At 50.7% G+C, this 18,152-nt stretch overlaps 1 protein-coding gene across 2 annotated transcripts; it reads right to left on the bottom strand.

Annotated features, from left to right (window-relative positions):
* Positions 1-1,871: 1,871 nt before the first annotated feature.
* On the bottom strand, positions 1,872-15,486 carry ACKR3 (atypical chemokine receptor 3). 2 transcript variants are annotated; one of them, XM_049888518.1, is made up of 3 exons: positions 15,414-15,458; positions 4,038-4,191; positions 1,872-3,798 (listed from the first exon to the last, which is right to left on the bottom strand). In XM_049888518.1, exon 3 carries the CDS (start codon positions 3,771-3,773, stop codon positions 2,685-2,687), a length of 1,089 nt encoding a protein of 362 aa, XP_049744475.1. In that variant the 5' UTR covers positions 3,774-3,798; positions 4,038-4,191; positions 15,414-15,458; the 3' UTR covers positions 1,872-2,684. The 2 variants fall into 2 exon arrangements, with proteins under 2 accessions (XP_049744475.1, XP_049744474.1); XM_049888517.1 differs by lacking the exon at positions 4,038-4,191 and having other exon boundaries at positions 15,414-15,486.
* Between the last annotated feature and the right edge of the window lie 2,666 nt (positions 15,487-18,152).

Raw genomic sequence — 18,152 nt, 5'->3', positions numbered from 1 at the left:
TCAAAACATTGGAGGTTCAATTCCACCCAGAGGTGCCTTGGAAGAAAGGCCTGGCGATCTGCTTCTGAAAAATCCGCCACTGAAAACCATATGGAGCCCAATTCTACTCTGATACACATGGGGTCACCGTGAGTCAGATTCAGCTCCACAGCAGCTAGTTTTCTCATAGTGTGGGCTGGTAAACTCTAGGCCACACAGCCCTTTTCGGGAAGTCAGAGCCCCCCGCAGCAGGCTCTGTCCAAGAGCCCCTGGGGGCTGTGCACCGGGAGTCTGTGGGTGATCCGACTTGTGCTAAGGGTGCCTTTCTGTATAGGCTACTACCAGTGGCCGCCAAGTCAGTCCCAACTTACGGCAACCCCATGTGTGTCAGAGCAGAACTCTGCTGCATGCGGTTTTCAGTGGCTGATTTTTTTAGCAGTAGGTTGCCGGGCCTTTCATCTGAGGTACCTCTGGGTAGACGCAAACCACCACCCTTTCAGTGAGCAGCCGAGTGTGTTAATGTTTGCACTCTCCAGGGACTCCTTCTGTATGGTAGTAGTCCCCTAACCTCCAAGGTGAGACTGGAGCTTCTGGGTAGGGTCTGCCCTCCTGTTGACAGCAGCTTTCTATGCAAATGTCGTTGTTGTCTGCTGTTCAGTGCATCTCAGGCGGAGGTGCCCCAGGGCTTCCTGTTACTAAGCTCAGTGATGGAGATGCCTACCAGGCAGAAGCTGGGCCAGACAGGTTGACCTGGGAGAGGCCTTGGGACTTAGATGGCATGGGGAGGGGCAGCCAAGGGGAGGCAGCTCTCTCTGCCCTTCTTCCTGCCCAGGTGGACTTGGCTGTTCAACTCTCCATCTTTCTGGCTGCTCATGACAAGGCTGGTGGGACCTCAGCAGGAATGGGCCATTCTGCGTGTCCTGTCAACTCCTCCTGGAAGGTGGATTTGGTAACGCAGACAGAGGTCTGCTCGTCGTGTGGCCTCAGGAAGAGGGTAATTGTTGTTTTGGTTTTTTTTTAATGATGAATTGCCCTGCTGGGGCAACAGTTAAGCACTCAGCTGCTAACCAAAGAGTCTACGGTTCGAACCCGTGCAGGACACCCCAGAAGAAAGACCTGGCAATCTGCTTACGTAAAGATTACAGCTTAGAAAACCCTATGGGGCAGTTCTACTCTGTCACATGGGGACACCATGAGTTGGAATCACCTCGATGGCACCCAGCAACAACAGCTCTCAAGGGATCTTGAGGAGTAGAAAGAAAGGGAAAGCAAGACTTAAACAGCAGAAGCTTAGCAGAGAAAGTTCAGAGGGCCGGGATATGTGGTGACACAGACGAGGATGTAGTGTCAGACCTTGAGCCTGTGCGGGGTGGACAGCAGGCAGGCCTTTTCTGAGCCTGCTTTGTCTTGACAGCCTGCAGGAGCCCTAACCACCATCTCCCCACCCAAACACATCACTGCCTGCAAATTTTTTTTTGAAGTCACTCAACGTGTTCAATGATTTTCCTGTTACATCATTTCACCCAAGTTAACCCCTTGGGTTTTACCCTTATGGTTATAGCACTCTTTTTTAAATCCTATTTATTAGGTTGATCTCTAGAGGCCATGGAGTCCCTGGGCAGTGCAAATGGTTGATGCACTTGGCTGCTGACCAAAAGTTTGGAGGTCCAGGTCCCCTCAAAAGTGCCTCGGAAGAGAGGTCTGGCAATCTGCTTCCAAAAATCAGACCTGGAAAACCCTATGAAGCACAATTTAAAACTCTGGTAAAAGTGGGGTCATCAGGAGTCAGAATCGACTCGACGGCAACTATTTTTTACATATGCCATTTACATCCGTGTATTAAAAGCCAACACATGCTTTTGAAACTGAGACTCAAATGCCTTTTTCCGAAAAAAAAAATTTATTAAAAAAAATAACTTACAAATTGAGAGAACTCTCTGAAATATGACTGTTCGTTTTGTGCATGATGCTGCAAATGGAACAGTTTTTTGTTTTTGTTTTTTAACATAACTTCACAACACTATTAACGTCACAAACTGCATTACAGAGCAGTGTCGTTCCATAGTCCATACTGGTACAAAGCACCACACAGATATAAAACTATTGTAAATAAAACATTTCAGCCAACACTGGCATAGATTTATATATATTTATATATATATATATATATATTTATATATAATTTCAAAACAGCTAACATTTCATGTCACCCTTAGTCAAAACTGAAGTCAAGCTAACATTAGAACTGCAAAACTCTGAATATATGTCAGCATTATACTTCCCCAACAATATTTAAAATATATTTAACTTTCAAATGCATGTATAAGGGACACCAACAGTGAGAAAATACAGTCTTAGAATTTAAATACGAATCACCACATTAAAAAAAAATTTTTTTTTCAGGGAACTCTGAGAGTCCTATTTTACAGAGGCACAGGCAAGCCGGTCCTGAAGCTGGCTTTGACACGTAGTACGGGCCGCCCAGCACAGCTCTGCATGATGCAAAGCTGTCAGAATGCACAGCCCAGAAACAAGCCACGCTGGCACAAGAGAGACGGAAAGGACACACGACGACACGTGTTCCCCTCTTCAGCTTCTCGAGCTTCAAGACCCGAAACTCCTCTGCTTTACTCTTGAGGAAAATGCAGCCCGATGCCCTGTTAAGAGCAAGCACGAGGGTCTCAGAGCTGATGCAGCATTGCCCATCATTTGGCGTTTTGCTCCAAAGCAGAGTACTCTGCTTCAGACACTCTGGAGGCATCGATAAGCTTGGTGAGCCCGGTTTTGGCGGAGTACTTGAAGATAAAAGCCTTCATGAGCTCATACCTGTAGTTGCGGTTGATGAAGCTGTAGAGCACGGGGTTGACGCAGCAGTGCACCAGGGACAGGCACTGCGTGACGTGCAGGGCCGTGAAGAGGAAGTTCTCCAGGTGGCAGGTGAAAGGGATGAGGTGGAGGATGGAAAAGACATCCAGGAGCACCACGGCGTGGTAGGGGAGCCAGCAGACCAGGAAGACCACCACGTAGGAGAAAATGATCTTCCGGCTGCTGTGCTTCTCTTGGTCGCCGGAGGCCGAGATGGCCCTGGCCAGGAGGAAATAGAAGACGGCGATGACGGAGAAAGGGATGGCGAAGCCCAGGACCACGGACAGCAGCTCCATGCCAATGAGCCACTCCTTGATGCTGTGCTCCGGGTAGAAGGACCGGCAGTAGGTCTCGTTGTTGGCTGCCGACGTGACGGTCTTCAGGTAGTAGGTATCGGGCAGGGACACACAGAAGGCCAGCAGCCACACCAGGACGCAGACAACGCGACGCACCATCTTCTTCCGGCTGCTGGAGGTGTTGGTGAAGTAGGTGACCGACAGGTATCGGTCCACGCTCATGCACGTGAGGAAGAAGATGCTGCCGAACAGGTTGATGGAGAAGATGAGGTGTGTGATCTTGCAGGTGAGCTCGCCCATGGGCCACTGGTTATGCTGCACCAGGCTGACCACCCACACCGGGATGGTGAGGACCACCCACAGGTCGGCGATGGCCAGGTTCAGGATGTAGCAGTGCGTGTCGTAGCCTGTGGTTTTGGCCTGGATGTTCACCCAGACCACCACGGAGTTGGCGATCATGCCGATGACGAAGATGAAGATGTAAACAAAGGACAGCGTGTAGAGCAGCGCGCTCTTGTAGGGCATGTGGGGGCACAGCACCGTGTCAACTCCGATGCAGTCGCTGCTGTTGCAGGACCAGCTGATGTCGGAGAAGTTCCCTGGCTCCATGTAGTCAAAGAGATGAACATCCATGGTTCTGAGGGAGGTGGTCAACGACCTGCAGGAAGACCAAACAAGAGAGATGGGCAGGAAAAATCGGGAGAAACTCAAGTTTCCGACAAAGAGCTTTTCCAGTGCCCTCCCCACCCCCGATACTCCGCTGTTCCCACTTTAGCTCTGTAGCATGAGCAAAGACAGCTCCCTGGGTGGTACCGTTAACGAACTAAGCTGCTGACTGAGAGGCTGGAGGTTCGAGGCCACTCAGAGTCACCTCGGAAGAAAGGCCTAGCAACCTACTTCTGAAAGCTCAGCCACTGCAAACCACGTGGAGCACCGTGCCACTCAGACGCACGTGGGGGCACCACGAGCCAAGTTGACTGGACGGGAACCGGTGGTGTGGCGGTGGTGTCTTTGCAAAGAAAGGAGACAAGAAAACAACCATAATAGAACCCTGCAAAACAAATTAAAACACACCCTGAGTCTAAATCCACGCAGTCCTCAAAGAGAGAAGCAGTGTTTGCTTTCTGGTGTTTTCAAGGCTGTGTTCTTGAGACCCATCGACCTGGCTCTGCCCCAGTTGTAGCATCAACACTGCACAGGGCCGAAGCAACGTGGGGCAGCTGGGTGAGACCCCAGCTGTATTGACAGTGGGCTCGTGTTCCACAGGGGACACTGGAGCCATTTTATCTGCATCCCCAAGTGGGGGAGTTGATCCATTACACGCCCAGCTCTGCTACAAGTGCCCTGCCTCGGGGTCTTAATGAAAGCATTTTAAATCTTCTTCCAAATTTGCATTCAAACTGAGACTGCTTTTTTACCTTTCTGCAAAATGCGTACACACCTGGGCCACTCCTGGGTTGCCCCAGATGCCATTAGACAAATACTGGGTATACAGCCAGATGTGTGGAAGGACGCACAGCTGGACTGTGCCCCAAGCCTACAGACTCTGGGTTTTGCCACATCATTTTCAACAAAGAACAAGCAACCAGCTGTCCCAAGCCCTGGGCCGTCGCCTGGTTTCCCGTGACTTTATTTGCTCAACGGGTTCAAGAGCAACTTGTGCCAAGGCCCAAGGCACAGAAATGACCACCTGCTGCCTTTGTGGATGGGCTGTTGGTTTTCTCATGGGTGCTCCTGCCAGCCTAATGTACGGCCAGCACTCTCAACTGCCACCACGTTAGCGCCCACTGAGAATTCAGCCACAAGGAGCCACTGTGTCTGAAACGGTTTCTCCATAAATGTACTATGACAGCCCCTGGGTCGCGACGAGTTGGAATCAACTCGATGGCAATGGGTTTGATTTTTTTTTTTGTTTGGATGGTGCCAACCACAGACCGAAAGGTTGGTGGTTCAAACCCAGCCAGTGGTGCTGAGGAAGAACGACCTGGTGATTTGCTTCCGTAGAATTAAAGCCAAGAAAACCCTATGGAGTACTTCTACTCTGCAACACAAGGGTCACTGTGAATCATGGTCAACTCAAAGGCCAGCAGGATTGGGTTTTTGTTTTGTTTTAATACTGACAAAAGAGTGGCCAGGGTGGCCTTGTGTTCGTCTGTCCACTTGGAGGCCCTGAAGTCCCTCCCCGACTCAGTCCTTAGTTGGCAGTGAGACCTGGCGGGCCCCATCCCAGAGACTGTGGGGATTAGATGCCACATCCCGGCTGGGGGCGAGGGTGTCAAACAGAACCTCAGCTCAAGGGGGCACTGTTGAGCACTGCCCAGCGCACTAAGGTGCCTGCTCAGCTCAAGGGGGCACTGTTGAGCACTGCCCAGCGCACTAAGGTGCCTGCTCAGCTCAAGGGGGCACTGTTGAGCACTGCCCAGCACACTAAGGTGCCTGCTCTTCCTTCTCACCTGCCCCTGGAGATAACTGACCGAGGGTCAGGCTCACCTGGTAAGGCCACCTGACATGGACTCCAGCTTACATACTAGAACTCACTGGAGCTCAGAGGACTGGTCAGTGGGTCAGGGTGCAGTGGCCATGCTAACGGTAGGAGAAGACATAGCTGGGAAGAGTTAAGTCTAGGTGAGGATTTGGGCTCCTCGATCCGTTAGTGTCTAACTTCAGACTAGCTGGTCACCTACCCAGCTTTGTCTGCCTCCCCAGGACAAAGCACTATCTCACAGAGCTACTTGGAAGATTAAACTAAGAACGACTGGTAAAGGCCTCCAGCAGGGTCTGCACAGGACAGACGCTCCAGGAGCTGCGTCCCCTCCCCGCCCCTTCCCTGGCATGAAAGGAAGAGCCAGGGGACTCTCCAGCCAAGCATCCATTTTCCCCTTAGCAAAAAGCATTTAAAACAAACAAAAAAAATCAAATCCGTTGCCCTCTAGCAATCCCAACTCATGGTGCCCCTATGCGTGTCCTGGATGGGGCAAAAGGTTTGCTCTTGGGTACTAACTGAAATGTTGTTGGCGGTTCCAATCCACCCCGTCAGCCGATGGCTGTCTGCCTGGAAGTGCCCTCTGGCCACCTCCCTCAGCCACCTTCGCCTGCACCCCGGGCTCCCCGGAGCAGCAGAGCAGGCTAGTTCTCGTTCCCTTCCCGTGAAACACAGCACTGCCGTCTGCAGTGTGGGTTGGTTTTTAAAGCCCTGACTCGTGCCCTCACCAGACCCTGCGTCCCTGCAGATGGAGGAGCACGGATGGCAGACGGCCACAGCTGGGCAGAGGTGGGGCAGACCAGAGCGAGGCTGGCGCCTGGCGTGGCTCCCACCCTGCCCCCTGGCACAGACAGTGGGGCCTGCAGAACGGCCATCAATCCTGAGCTGGGCCGTCCCCAGGGCAGGACAGAAAGGAACGACTCGCCTTTGTTGGCCTGACCCAAGTTCCAGAACACTGAGGAGCCACTGTGCCCTGGATGCAGATGCAGCGAGCCAGGCAGGACTGGGAACAAGAAGACCTGCCCCTGGGGAGAACGATTAGGCAAATACGTCCTTAGGAGTCACTGGGGGGTGAAGCCCTCGCCTGCCAATGGAAAGGCACCTCAGAAGAAAAGCGAAAAATCAGCCACTGGAAACCATATGGAGCACAGGTCTACTCTGACAATCAAGGGGTCGCCACGAGTTGGAGTCGAATTGACAGAGCCGGCATGGTTTGGGTTTCTATCCTTCTGGGTTCCTCCACCACCCTGGGAATTAGACTCTGGCACTCTCCCCTCCGGGCTGCCGCCAGCCTTCAGGGTTCTCGGAACCCAGGGCAGTGGGGAAAAGGGCTCTGAGGCCCATCCAGTCCTTCAATGGGCCCAGCCTGCTGGACAATGAAAACTTGATTTAGTAATTGGGGCCACAGAGCCAAAAACATTATGCAACTGGCACCCGTCCACCCCGTCACCCCTAACACAGTGAGAATCTTTCAGCAGGGGAGGGACGTGTTTGCCCAAGGACACACAGGGAGAGAGGAGAGGCTGGCAGCTCCTGGCTGCAGGCTAAGAATCCACTAGCCCTGCTGACAAATCAATTGATTATCAATTATTGATCACTGATCCTCCATTGGCCCAGGGCGCACAAATAGCGCATACCCCCACTGGTCGGGAGATGACACAGACTCTGGAAGCCCCAGGCCCAGGCCTCAACCTCCCACCTTCTTCTGGGGGTCTAAACGGGCTTCTTGCCTCCCACTGCAGAAGGTTTGAACGGTCAGCGGAAGGAAGGGAAGCTCAGAGAGAGAGGAAACAGTGCAGCACTCAGATCCTCCACCAAGGTAAACGGGGAACTTAAAAAAAAAAAAAAAAAGGCCACACAACACTTTTGTCGTTTCGGTAGTTTTCATGCATTTTTTTTTTTTTCCCCTCATGCATTAGGTTTAGGAAACAAACAAGGGCTGTCTCTAGAAAAATAGAACATTATTTGACAAAGTCTTCCCCCTTCAAAAAAACACACATGAAAAAACCATTGTCTTCAAGTTGATTCCAACTCATGGCGACCCTATAGGACAGAGTAGAACTGTGCCACAGGGTTTTCAAGGCTGCAATCTTTACGGATGAAGACCAAAGACTTCAGTATGGATTACACTTCAACATAAAGAAAACAAAAGTCCTCACAACTGGATCAATAAGAAACATCATGATAAACGGAGAAAAGATCGAAGTTGTCAGGATTTCATTTTACTTGGATCCACAATCAATGCCCATGGAAACAGCAGTCAAGAAAACAAACGATGTGTTACACTGGGCAAATTTGCTACAAAAGACCTCTTCCAAGTATTAAAAAGCAAAGGTGTCACCTTGAGGACTAAGGTGCGCCTGACCCAAGCCATGGTGTTTTCAATTTCCTCATATGCATGAGAAAGATGGACAATGAATAAGGAAAATCAAAGAAATGATGCCTTTGAATTACGGTGTTGGGGAAGAATATTGAATATACCATGGATGGACAGAAGAATGAACAAATCTATCTTGGAATAAGTACAACCAGAATGTTCATTAGAAGTGAGGATGGTGAGACTTTGTTTCACATAATTTGGACATATTATCATGGGGAATCAGTCCCTGGAGAAGGACTTCAGGCTTGGTAAAGTAGAGGGTCAGGGAAAAAGAAGACGACCCTCAATGAGATGGATTGACTCTGCGGTTGCAACAATGGGCTCAAACCTGACAACGACTGTGAGGACGGTATAGGACCAGGCAGTGTCCCATTCTGTTGTACACAGAGTCGGAACCAACTCAACTGCACCTAACAACAACAACAATCTTTTGCATAAGCAGACTGCCACATTTCTCTCCCTTGGAGGGGCTGGTAGGTTGAACCACCAACCTCTCCTTATTGAGTTAACTCCAAACTCCTGGACACAGGCTCTGGGAGCCCGACCACATTCAACAGAACACAGAAGCTTCCTATTTTGAATAAGGGCATTGTCTTTCTCAAATAAGGAGCCCTGAGAGCACACTGGTTAAGAGGGAGACTGTCTTAGCCATCTAGTGCTGCTGTAACAGAAATACCACAAGTGGATGGCTTTAACAAAGAGAAATTTATTCTCTCACAATGTAGGAGGCTAGAAGTCCAAATTCAGGGTGTCTCTCTCTGTCAGCATTCTCTTCAATCTTCCCCTGGACTAGGAGCTTCTCCGTACGGGGACCCCAGGTCCAAAGGATGCACTCTGCTCCCGGCACTGCTTTCTTGGTGGTATGAAGTCCTCAACTCTCTGCTCTCTTCCCTTCCTTTTTATCTCTTGTAAGATAAAAGGTGGTGCAGGCCACACCCTGGGGGAACTCGCTTTACATTGGATTAGGGATGTACCTTAATAAGGGTGTAACAATCCCACCCTAACCCTCTTTAACATAAAATTACAATCACAAAATGGAAGACAACCACACAATACTGGGAATCATGGCCTAACTAAGTTGACACATATTTTGGGGGGACATAATTCAATCCCTGACAGAGACCTTCCTACTTTTACGTACATGGAAAGTTACAGGAATTGTGCTTTATCTCATTTAATCCTTCCTGTAGGGATCCTTTTCCACAGGGGCCTTGGCCAATACCTGCACATACAGAAGAGCTCACTTCCGGTCATGGCAAACAGGAAGTGAGTTTTTCGCCATGACAGGAAGTAGATGTTCTTATAGCCAAGGTAGACTCGGCCTCTGTCCAGCCCTGCCCACGGCCTGCGGTCCACCACTCATCCAGAAATGGCGGGCTTGCTCCTTTTTGTCGAGTAGAGGACTATTCTGGGAGGTTTGCCTCTCCTTTCTGAGGTTTATTATTCATCAACCAAGTATCCTTGACAACGGCTGAGCTGTACCAAAAGTCCTGAGGTACTTAGCTGCATCCCAATGGCCCGCCTGAGCTCACCCAGCGAGCTGGGGGGTAAAGCCGGAATTAGAAGTCTCCGAGTTTACCGTCTCCAAGGGGTAGTGGCTTGGCCCACACAACACATGCTCCCTACACTAGCAAAAAGCCACTCCCTCCGGGAAAAAGGGGCTCGTTCCTTGCAGAGACAGCCAACTACACATCCAAACTGCCTTCAACAGGTTTGCGGTTTCCAGTCACATACCAGGAAGGCTCTTCCCGGCTCATCTTCCTTGCCCCACCCCTTCCAAATAATTGACCTCTTCTGTTCTCTGGCCCTTTCTTTCTCCACCCCCATGCTCTGTCCCACCCCCACCACACCATGTCTTATTCATCTGCATAGCAACAGCAGGAGTTTCTGGGTGTTGCAAACAGTTAAGCGCTCGACTACTAGCCCAAAGATCAGTGGTTCAAACCCACCCAGAGGCACCTCAGATGACAGACCAGGTGATCTGCTTCCAAAAGGTCACAGCCATGAAAACCCTAAGGAGCACAGTTCTACCCTGCACACACAGGGTTACCATGAGTTGGAATCTTGATGGCAACCAGCAATTAACAGTCACAGCAAGCAAACTCACCCGGCACAAAGCAGGTGTCAACGAATACAGAGCTCAGTGACTTCCCTGTTACCCACCAGCTAAGACCAGCACTGGAAACGGGAGTCCAGGACAGGCTTTTCTGAAATCCCTACCCGGCTGAGATGAGCATCATGCCTTTTCAATCTCCCAAAAGTTTAGGAAGTCTCTTCTGAGTGTGTGTGGGGGAGGGGGCACCATTTGGGGCACATGAGGATAATAAGCCAGAATCATGGCACCCCCAGCCCCAAGACCCACCATCTAATCGAGAAGGTCAACCAAACCAAACCCATTGTTGTTGACCCGATTCCAACTCATAGTGACCCTACTGGACAGAGCAGAACTGCCCCATAGGGTTTCCACAGAGTGCCTGGTGGATTCGAACAGCCAGCCTTCTGGTTAACAGCCATAGCTCTTAACCACTATGCCACCAGGGTTTCCATTCTAGAAGGTCAAGAAGGGATGAAAGCCAATCACCCACAATGAGGCAGGAGGGAGGTGGTGGGTGCCCCTACACCAGAAGGGTGGGCTTTCCACTCAAGTGACTTACAGGGGCCTTTGGGGAGAAGTAGGGATTTGAGATGGTCAAGGGATATTCCAGAAGGGCCCTGCCATGACGGTGGAGGCACCCAACCTGGCTGAGGCAAAGACTCTCCCTAGAGGAGAGCTGGAGGGAAGAGCCAGGCCTGGAAGGGTGGGCTGGCTGACTTCCTGCTAGGCCTGGGGCTGCCCTTGTGGGAGCCACAAAGGTCCTGAGTGAGGAAATGGCACTTGAGCAGAAAAGGCTTTGAGGATGGCGGTGGCACAAACAACAGAAAAGGTTTCCCAGTGGGGCTCTCTGGTGACAGGGAGGCCAGCCATCTGGACAGAGGAAAGCCTTGGGCTCTTCAGCAGGCCAGATAAGACAGCAGACTAGGCCTGGGAGCCCCTTGGTGCCTCTGGACCCAACAGAGAAACATTTAGACCCCCTCACTCCCAGAACCAACACAGATGTCCAGCCCTGAGGTGGCCTCCTTCTTTGTTGGCTCTCTGTAATTTGTAACTGAAGTTCTCCTAAAATGGAATTTCATTGGAAAATTCAGTTTTGTCCCAAGACAAGAGCTGAGCACCTGGTTCTCACCCTCTTTCAGTGTCTGCTGCTGTTGTAGTTGTGTGCCTTCAGGTCGATTTTGACTCACGGCAACCCTACAGGACAGAACAGAACTGACCCATCGGGTTTCATAGGCTGTTATCTTTACAGTAGCAAACTGCCACATCTTTCTCCCGTGGAGCGACTGGTGGGTTCGAACCACTAACTTTTCGGTTAGCACTGAGTGCTCAACCACTGTACCACCAGGGCTCCTTTCTCAGTGTTTACACACCTGTAAACCAAGGTGAAGAATACTGAATATACCATGGACTGCCAGAAAAACAAACAAATCTCTTTTGGAAGAAGTACAGCCAGAAAGCTCCTTAGAAGCAAGGAGGTCGAGACTTTAGCTCCTATACTTTGGACATGTTATCAGGAGGGACCAGCAAGGATGGCGAGACTTCATCTCTCGTACTTTGGACATGTTATCAGGTGGGACCAGTCCCTGGAGAAGGACATAATGCTTGGTAAAGCAAAAGGTCAGCGAAAGAGAGGAAGACTCTCAATGAGATGGGCTGACACAGTGGCTGCAACAATGTGCTCAAACATAGCAATGATTGTGAGGATGGCACAGGACCAGGCAGTGTTTGGTTCTGTTGGACACACGGTCACTATGAGTTGGAACCGACTGGACAGCACCTAACAACAACAGCAACAAACAATGCCAGGATGGATTAAGAGGCTGAGTTATCTAGGGTTCACAGTGATGAACGAAGTTCTCCTCACCCTTCCAATGGCTCCAGAGACTTTCTCTCATGGGAGCCAAGCTCTTGCTCTGGTCTCTGAGAACGTACCTACCACCTCCACTGGGCTGGCCGAGGATTATGGGTACAATTTAGATAAGGAGAGCCCAGGCTACCAAAGAATCATTTGGCAACTGCAGGCAGTATCCGTCACTGAGGCTTTGTTTTGTTTAGCCCTGCGTTAAATCTGTGGGAAAACAAACCAACCAACCAACATGCAGGCGAAGTCCAGGGAAGACCACTCAGCTCCCCGTGGCCCTCTGCCAGGGCTGATAGCAGCCAGGGGAGCTGTCTGTCCTCGGCCAAGCGAACAGAAAACAATGCCCTCCGGCTACACATTCACTAGTTGGGGGGGCTGGGGATCTTATGCTATGCAAATAGCGAGCTGCCTTGAAACCTTTGAGAATGCAATCAATCAGAGGGCCAAATGAACACCCAGACTCACATACAGGCTACCTACTCCCAAGGTCCTTAGACATACGTCACGTTAACACAGGGAACACCCTCCTCTAAGAATCCTGGGGGTGGAGGGTAAAATAAAACCCACCTCCAGAAACCTGATCCGGCCTATCGTGCTCAGCTGCCCAACAGGGAGGCAGTGGTGGGAGAGGACCACAGCCAGAGACCCAGACCCAGGCGTCACAAAGGCCTCTGTCTAGGCTGGAAGGGTGTAACCAGAGCCCAGATTCCCACCCAGCGTGTGACCAGGGTGAGGGTGGGGTACTGCTGGGCCAGGCTGGGAATTCACCACTGTTCCCCAGGCAGACACAGTGGGGCTTCCAGGAGGACACCCTGCCATAAACGCTTCCTTTAAAGTGAAGTCTTCATCTCTTCCAATAAAAACAAGAAAAAAAACAAGAAGACATCTACAGAAGTGTCCGTTACAATAAAAAAATCAGAAGATGCTAGCTGGCTACGCAGCTCACAGGGCTTTCAGAGTGGAAAGTCCTTTATCTGTCCCTTGGCCAACAGGGGTTCAAGGCCACCTTAGATGGTCTCAGCCTCCCTCTGCCCTTGGAGCCTCTTGAACAAAACCATACCCACTTTTGGCTCACAAAATTTCCCCTCTAAAACTGGGCAATTCCCTGATGGTTTTAATGGGGAAGCACTAATGTTTCCCCCCAGTTCTAATTTGGTAAGATTCTCAAGTAACGCCCTCAAATATTCCCTGCAGAAAGCCATCAGGTATCCAGAATCAGAAGACCCCTGCCCCTCCTCGTCCTGACCTATTTTCTTTTTCTTCTTTTCTTTCGTTTTGCTGAAAGTGTGTGTTGTAGGGCTATCCCTTTCCTGGATTTTAAAAACCCTGGACGTGAACAGAGCCTTTGGTTTTTTTTTCTTGATGGTGCCTACCTACACCAGTGACTCAACTGGGAAGCATTTTAACACTATTCCTGTGAAGTTCCTGGGTTGCCTGCTTTAAAACCACGAATGCCTTCTAGCTCCCAACTCCACTCCTGCTCTACAGAATCACAGAAAAACCTAAAGCCTTCAAACTGGTGAGGCCTTCTCTTTTTCCCTGGGTACTTTTAGGGTTTATAACGTGGCTACCCTTCGGGCTCAGTTTGGAATCCCTTCAGCCAACTTCCCTCATGTGTACTTAAAACAGGAGGCTTTCCAGCCTCGCATTATCACACAAAAAGCCACTGTTCCTGATTAAGTACCCCCTTTCCCCCCCACCAATCCAGAAAGCCTATACTTTGCCTGTTCTGGGCCTGATTAGAAGCCATAATTCCTTGTCAATTCTCGAAGGACTCGCTGTGTTTAATAAAAGGATAAACTCACCTCCAGAGTGCTCACTCAGCTAGGCACAGACATGCTAGGCTGCCCTCTGCTCTATTTACTTGAACTTTTTTTAACTATGATTGCATTGCATCAATGCATGTCCCCTTTAAAAAAAAATGCTCAGGAAAATAGATGTTTCTCAAAGCTCTTTTGCTTTCGACCCCCACCCCATGCCACCCCTTCTTCCCCTCCCCCCATCCTGTACAGCCTGCACTTCACGTGTTTACAGCAGAGACAGGGAAAAAGAACAAACTGTTACCAAGCTGCAGCTCCCATATGCAACCTTACTTTAGAGAAAGCTTTGCCTCTAGAGGACGCTCAGATTCTCAGACAGACAAGTAGTTTCTCCTTTGAAAAGCTGGAGACAGTTAAGTCAGGGAACCAGCAGCCTCCACTTTTCTTCCCTCGACAAGCCTATCTGAGCTGGACATTTCCCTGGAAAAAGTGAAGGGACACAAAGACAGCAGCTGCGTTTACAAAGGAAAAAAAGAAAAAGAAAACCCACAAAGGTCAGCACATTGAAACTTTGCAGAAAGAAGTTGCAGGGCACGCTAGAGCACCCAATACCTTCAAAGGGCTGTAAACCATTTAAAGAGGCCCTCTCCCACTTTTGTAAAACCTAATTAGCCTGTGGTGAGCAAATAAAGAGAAAGAAAGGAAGGAAGAGAAGAAAGAAAAAGAGAGAAAGTCTGACTTTTACAACTTTTCCTTCTCCTGGAAGTTACCACTCAGCCTAACCACCCATCCCTGACTTCGTTCCAAAGTTCTTTCTCCCAGCCCCCCCACCCCCCGTCCTCCCCCCTTGAAGCTTTACTCATGCTACAAAAAGCAAAAGGCATATTTTACCCGAAGTGTGTATTTCCATTACAAAATTCTAAACTTTCGGTGCTTGTCTTCCCCCCACCCCCCACCCCAGTTAAATTTGGACTTAACACCTTCTAAGAGAAGACTAAATACTCAAATTGGGTTAGCAAGGATGAAAACAGAAGAAGACCAGGCAGTATTCAGCATATGCATGTACAGCTCCGGACACCCAGGACCTGGTTACCCCTTCCCCCCGCCCCAGCACTGAGTTCAAATGCATTCTGTATCCTCCAAGATTCTCAACACACAAGTCTGCTTCCCTCTTAATTAAGTGTCCATCGTCCTGGAAGTCCACCTCTATTGCCAACTCTACCTATCTCCCAGTCGGTAAGCCAGAAGCCGAGCAGGTGGGCAGTGGTGGCAAGCGAACCCCGGTGCCAACTCAGCGCGCAGGACAGGCAGCCCGCGCCCTCGCTGCCAGTTCCCCGCTTAACGAGCTTAAACACCTACGGCAGCAAAGAAACACCCCGGCTGGCACCAGACGCACCAGGCTCCTGCCATCGGCCAGCGCACAAGGACAGCGCCTTCCACAAGTGAACGAGGAAACTACCCTTTGCTTTCTGCAGCGAAAGGACGCCCCCAAATTAGCAGAAGCACTTTGCAGAGCAGGCGTGCAACGTGCAACGTTCAGGCACCAAACATGCAGATTTCCGAGCCTCCATCGCGGCGATGAAAGGAAGTCCTCTGAGAAGCCGTTTGGCTGGAGCGAGGACGCCTGCCGCCTTCCTCTCCCCCATCGCCGTGCCGTCCTAAGCCGGCTGCTGCCGGTTGCTTTCCTCCCCTTACCTCCTGCTCGGCTCCCGGCTGGTGCGCTCCCTGCCTTAGTGCGAAGTTCGCTGCCTCTCTGACCCTCCGGGCTGCAGACGAGCATTATATACACTGCGGGACCGCGCCTCTAGATGGCAGTGTTGGCGCCCTCATCTGCGTCCCTCCCCCGCCCCTCCTCGTCCCCTCCCTGTCACACACACACAGGCGCACACACACACACACACACAGGCACGCACGCACACAGAGGCACACACACAGTCACGCACACACACACACACACACAGGCGCGCGCACACAGGCGCGCGCACACACAGGCACACAGGCACACACACACAGTCACGCACACACACACACACAGGCGCGCACACACACGCAGGGGCGCGCACACACAGGCGCGCGCACACACAGGCGCGCGCACACACAGGCACACACAGGCCCGCGCGCGCGCACACAGGCGCACACACAGGCGCGCGCGCACACAGGCACACACACAGGCGCGCACACACACCGGCGCGCGCACACACAGGCACACACACAGGCGCGCGCACACACACAAGCACAGTGCAAACCCTGCTCTGTTGTTTCCGGCAAAAGCTCTCTGGCACCAACGCACCCTGGAAACCCCAGCCTTCCTTCGTTTACAAACTCAACTGAAGCCACAAGGGCCAGGGCCCATGGGGGAAAACGTCAGCACAGCTGCACAGAACCCCTAGTGTTTTTGCAAAATCGTCCCATATTTATCCGGTCCCAGGTAGATCTTGAACAATCCCGTTAGCACGAGAGTTCCCTCAATTGCTGCTTCGCTCTAGGGAAGACTTTGTTCCCAAGACAAATTGCTCTGAACTTCTGAACTTCGCTGTGGTTTTATTTAGCCTGGGTTTTCTCTTTTCATCCCTTCAAAACAGAAGTAACGGTTTGGGCATCAGTAATTAGCCCGAGGAGACGGAAAAGCGCCTTTGTAATAGGATTTATTTGAATAATTTTATTTGTGCGGGACTTCAGGCCCAAATTCCTTGGGCATTTAGGTCACAACGGTGTTGCCGACGCCTGCCCCAGTGCCAGGCACACGTTGGGGTGTGGTGTCTTTGGATCTTATCCTCCTTCTGAGGCAAGGTTAGCGCTTTGTTTTTATTATTGGGATCTGCATTCCTGTCAGATTCTGTCCGTGGGGAATTCAGCTTATAAATGCCTTCCAGGCCATGGTCTCCCCCAGTGCCCTATTCAGAAAAGCAGCCAGAAAACAAAGACCCAAATTTGAAGGTCAGGGTTACTGAGGCTCCCCTCCCCCCAGAGTTACCGAGCAAAGCTGTTGTTTTTGTTTTGCTTTCTGATTCTCGGGGAGTTCTGTCAGGACAGCTCAAGTGACATGTGTAGAGGCACTGAATTCACACTTTCTCCCAAGATAAAACTTTTTGAGACTCTTTTCATACTTCTACTAAAAATAACAGCAGACAGCCAGATGCTGGGGGATTTTGAGGTCAAACGCTCACATGGCTAGAAAGCCTTGGTGTGGAGAAAGCCCTCAACAAAAGAAATGTTTTGTTTAGATAAAAGCTTCATTCCTACCCCCCCTCCCGCCCCCGAAGGTGGAACACAGTGGGACTCAGGCCTAAAGGGGGGCCTTAGGTGCAGCCCTGCTTACAGGGGCGCTCTCAGGGGGCAGCTGTCACCTGCAGACCCCGCCCTGTGGCCAGCCTCCCCGCCCTCTCCCAGCCCTTCAACAGGCTGCTCTGGTTTTTCTTCCAGCCACATTGGCCCCCAGGCTACACTTCAAAAATCTCCCAAAGTCCTTGTGGCTGTCAAGGAAACCCCACCCAAGACAGGTAAGACCGCCAAGCCATGCCCAGAACACTTCTTAGAAACTTTTTTTGTTCCTGTTTCCTCCTTGCGGGTGACCCTGTGTCTGTGGCCGGTGGAAACGTGTGTGCCAGCCGAGCAGAGAGGGTCTCTGTGGGGCAGGAGCCCAGTCCATGCCTCAGAGGAAGCATTTATTTCTCCTTTGGTAGGCTTGGGCCAAGATGAAGAGCAAACAGGGGGTTTGAATCTGCTTTGAACTAAGTATGCGCTCTTTAAAGACAAGACCCTCGATGAGAATCTGATAGGACGCGGTTGCTGATGTGGGGCAAGGAAAACTCAAAACAGTTTAAAAAAATAAAAAAGAAGAAGAAATGACAGTGAGGTCCCATCTCACACCCAATGGGGTGTCTATAATCAAAAGGAATTTAGCAGGTGTTGGCGAGGAGGTGGAGAAATTGGAACTCTTGTGCGTTGCTGGTGGGAATGCAAAGGTCAGCCGCTTTGAAAACATGGAGCTACCTTAGAAAGTTACACATAGAACTCCCATGTGACTCCGCAGTCCCACTCCTACACGTATACCCAAACTCAAGTACACACACGTTTATACAGCGTCATTCGCAATTACCGACAGGTGGGAAGAGCCCCAGTGTCCGTCAGCTGATGAATGGATAAACAACCTGTGGTATATCCATACAGCGGAATAGTGTTTGACCATAAAACAACAATGAAGTACTGATCGGTGCTACAATGTGGATGAACCTGTAAAACAGAATGAAAGAAGACAGCCACAAAAGGTCAGCTATCGTGTGATTTATATGAAATATCCAGAATAGTTCAATCCGTAGACAGAGAATGCAGATTGGTGGTTGCCAGAGGAAAATGGAGAGAGAGCGTGTGATGGGAAGGGGTTTTCCTTGGGAGTGACGGAAGGACGGTGTTAGAACTGGGGAGGGGTGGTGT

The sequence above is a fragment of the Elephas maximus genome, chromosome 6, assembly GCF_024166365.1.
Source record: "Elephas maximus indicus isolate mEleMax1 chromosome 6, mEleMax1 primary haplotype, whole genome shotgun sequence".
Lineage (NCBI taxonomy): Eukaryota > Metazoa > Chordata > Mammalia > Proboscidea > Elephantidae > Elephas > Elephas maximus.
This window is presented reverse-complemented; position numbering and strand designations above follow the sequence as displayed.